The 2,661-nt window shown below is 45.4% G+C and overlaps 1 protein-coding gene across 1 annotated transcript; it reads right to left on the minus strand.

The window, feature by feature from the left end:
* Window positions 1–775: 775 nt before the first annotated feature.
* LOC127336790 (uncharacterized) lies at window positions 776–1,309 on the minus strand. Its single transcript, XM_051363634.1, has one exon. It carries the CDS (start codon window positions 1,307–1,309, stop codon window positions 776–778), a length of 534 nt encoding a protein of 177 aa, XP_051219594.1.
* Window positions 1,310–2,661: the final 1,352 nt, after the last annotated feature.

Raw genomic sequence — 2,661 nt, forward strand, 5'->3', positions numbered from 1 at the left:
CCTTCAACCAATAAGATCCACCAGGAATAACTTATGTGACGATATAGGGCCCCAGCCACGGGGACTTTAATTTTTCATGTCCATCTTGCTTGAGCCGAAGAACTAAATCACCAACTTCAAAAGATCTAGGATGAAGTCGATGTCTATGGTAAATTTTCAGGTTCTGCTAATATGCGCTTACTCTAGATAACGCGATATCTCTTGATTCATCGACTACGTCAACATCATCTTCGAGTGCCCTTTCCGAGGCCTCTTCTTCGTATTCCGCAACTCGAGGGGAGTTATGTTCGATTTCTATCGCGAGTACAGCTTCAGCACCATGAACTAGGAAGAAAGGAGTCTCTTCAGTTGTTGCATTTGGTGTTGTCCGCATGCTCCACAACACAGAGGGTAACTTGTCGACCCAAGCGTGTCTTGCTTTTTCGAGTGGCGCCATCATGCGTTTCTTGATCTCATTGCAGATGAGGCCGTTCGCTTTCTCCACTTGGCCATTGGTTTGTGGATGTGCTACGGACGCAAACTGTAACTTGATGCCCAGTCCTTCACAGTAATCCTTGATTTCTCGAGAGGTGAAATTGTTGCCGTTGTCCGTCACAATGCTGTTTGGGACGCCGAACCGAAAAACTATGCCTTCGATAAAATATATTGTTGCTGTTGCGTCTGCCGATGTTACTGGCTTTTCTTCATTCCACTTGATGAATCTGTCGACTGCCACAAGTAAATAAACATGTCCTCCTGGCCAGGACTTGTGCAGTTTTCCCACCATGTCTAGCCCCTATTGGGGGAATGGCCAAGCCAAAGGTATTGGCATTAGCTTCGCTGCTGGGGCGTGTGGCTTGGAGGCAAACCTCTGGGATGCTTCACAAGTGCACACGATATTCTTTGCGTCATCTATGGCTGAAAGGCAGTAGAATCCTGCTCGAAAAGCCTTGGCTGCAATTGCTCGGCTGCTAGCGTGGTGGCCACATATCCCATCGTGTATATCCTTGAGTATTAATTGTCCTTCTTCGGGTGTGACACATCTCTGCAGGACGCCTGATATATTGCATTTGTATAGCTCTCCCTTAACCACTGTAAATGCTTTGCATCTCCTGATAAACCTTCGCGCCTCCATTGGGTCCTCCGGTATTTCTTTCCTTGTAATGTATGCCAGGTACACTTGCATCCATGGAGTTTGTATCATCATCACCTCTTCAGGCTCGTCTTCTTCGTCTGAAGCCGACGGTTCTGGGGTTATCGCAGCGCCCAAGGATTTCTTCAACTTATCATTTTTCTCCTGCTTCTTTTCTACTACGGGCTTCTTCGGCATAGTTGACCTCTCGCTGATTTCTACCCAAAATACTCCTGGTGGTATAGGTAGCATTGTGACCCGATGTTTGCTAGAACATCGTCTTCATCATTGCTGAGTCTGCTTACGTGGTTTGATGTCTACGCCCCCTCCTTTTCCTGTAGACAGTGTTGGGCCTCCAAGAGCAGAGGTTTGTAGAACAGCAGCAAGTTTCCCTTAAGTGGATCACCCAAGGTTTATCGAACTCAGGGAGGAAGAGGTCAAAGATATCCCTCTCATGCAACCCTGCAACCACAAAGCAAGAAGTCTCTTGTGTCCCCAACACACCTAATAGGTGCACTAGTTCGGCGAAGAGATAGTGAAATACAGGTGGGATGAATAAATATGAGTAGTAGCAACGGCACCAGAAAAGTGCTTGCTGGCGTGTGGTTGATGGTGGTAATATTGCAGGAAGTACAGATGCAGTAAAACAGTAAACAAGCAGCGATAGCAGTATTTGGAAACAAGGACTAGGGATCATACTTTCACTAGTGGACACTCTCAACATTGATCACATAACAGAATAAATAGATAGATGCTAGACTCTACACCCTCTTGTTGGATGATGAACACCACTAACTGTGTAGGATTACACGAACCCTCAATGCCGGAGTTAACAAGCTCCACAATATTCGATGTTCATGTTTAAATAACCTTAGAGTGCATGACAGATCAACATAACCAAACCAAGTACTAACATAGCATGCACACTGTCACCTTCACACTACGAAAGGAGGCATAGATCACATCAATACCATCATAGCAATAGTTAACTTCATAATCTACAAGAGATCACAATCATAGCCTACGCCAAGTACTACACGATGCACACACTGTCACCATTACACCGTGCAGGAGGAATAAACTACTTTAATAACATCACTAGAGTAGCACACAGATATATTGTGATACAAAACACATTGCAATCATAAAGAGATATAAATAAGCACTTCACTATGCCATTCATAACAGTGAATAAGTATTCTGTGAAATATAGCCTAAGAGACCCACACGGTGCACACACTGTCACCTTTACACACGTGGGACAAGGAGTCTCCGGAGATCACATAAGTAAAATCCACTTGACTAGCATAATGACATCAAGATTACAAGCATCATCATATGAATCTCAATCATGTAAGGCAGCTCATGAGATTATTGTATTGAAGTACATAGGAGAGAGATTAACCACATAGCTACCGGTACAGCCCTTAGCCTCGATGGAGAACTACTCCCTCCTCATGGGAGACAGCAGCGTTGATGAAGATGGCGGTGGTGTCGATGGAGAAGCCTTCCGGGGGCACTTCCCCGTCCCGGCGGCGTGCCGGAACAGA

The sequence above is a fragment of the Lolium perenne genome, chromosome 1 (assembly GCF_019359855.2).
Source record: "Lolium perenne isolate Kyuss_39 chromosome 1, Kyuss_2.0, whole genome shotgun sequence".
Classification (NCBI taxonomy): domain Eukaryota; kingdom Viridiplantae; phylum Streptophyta; class Magnoliopsida; order Poales; family Poaceae; genus Lolium; species Lolium perenne.

Excerpts from the sequence above, each read along its gene's own strand:
- LOC127336790 (XM_051363634.1), bottom strand. The coding sequence starts at position 1,309 with ATGCCGAAGAAGCCCGTAGTAGAAAAGAAGCAGGAGAAAAATGATAAG.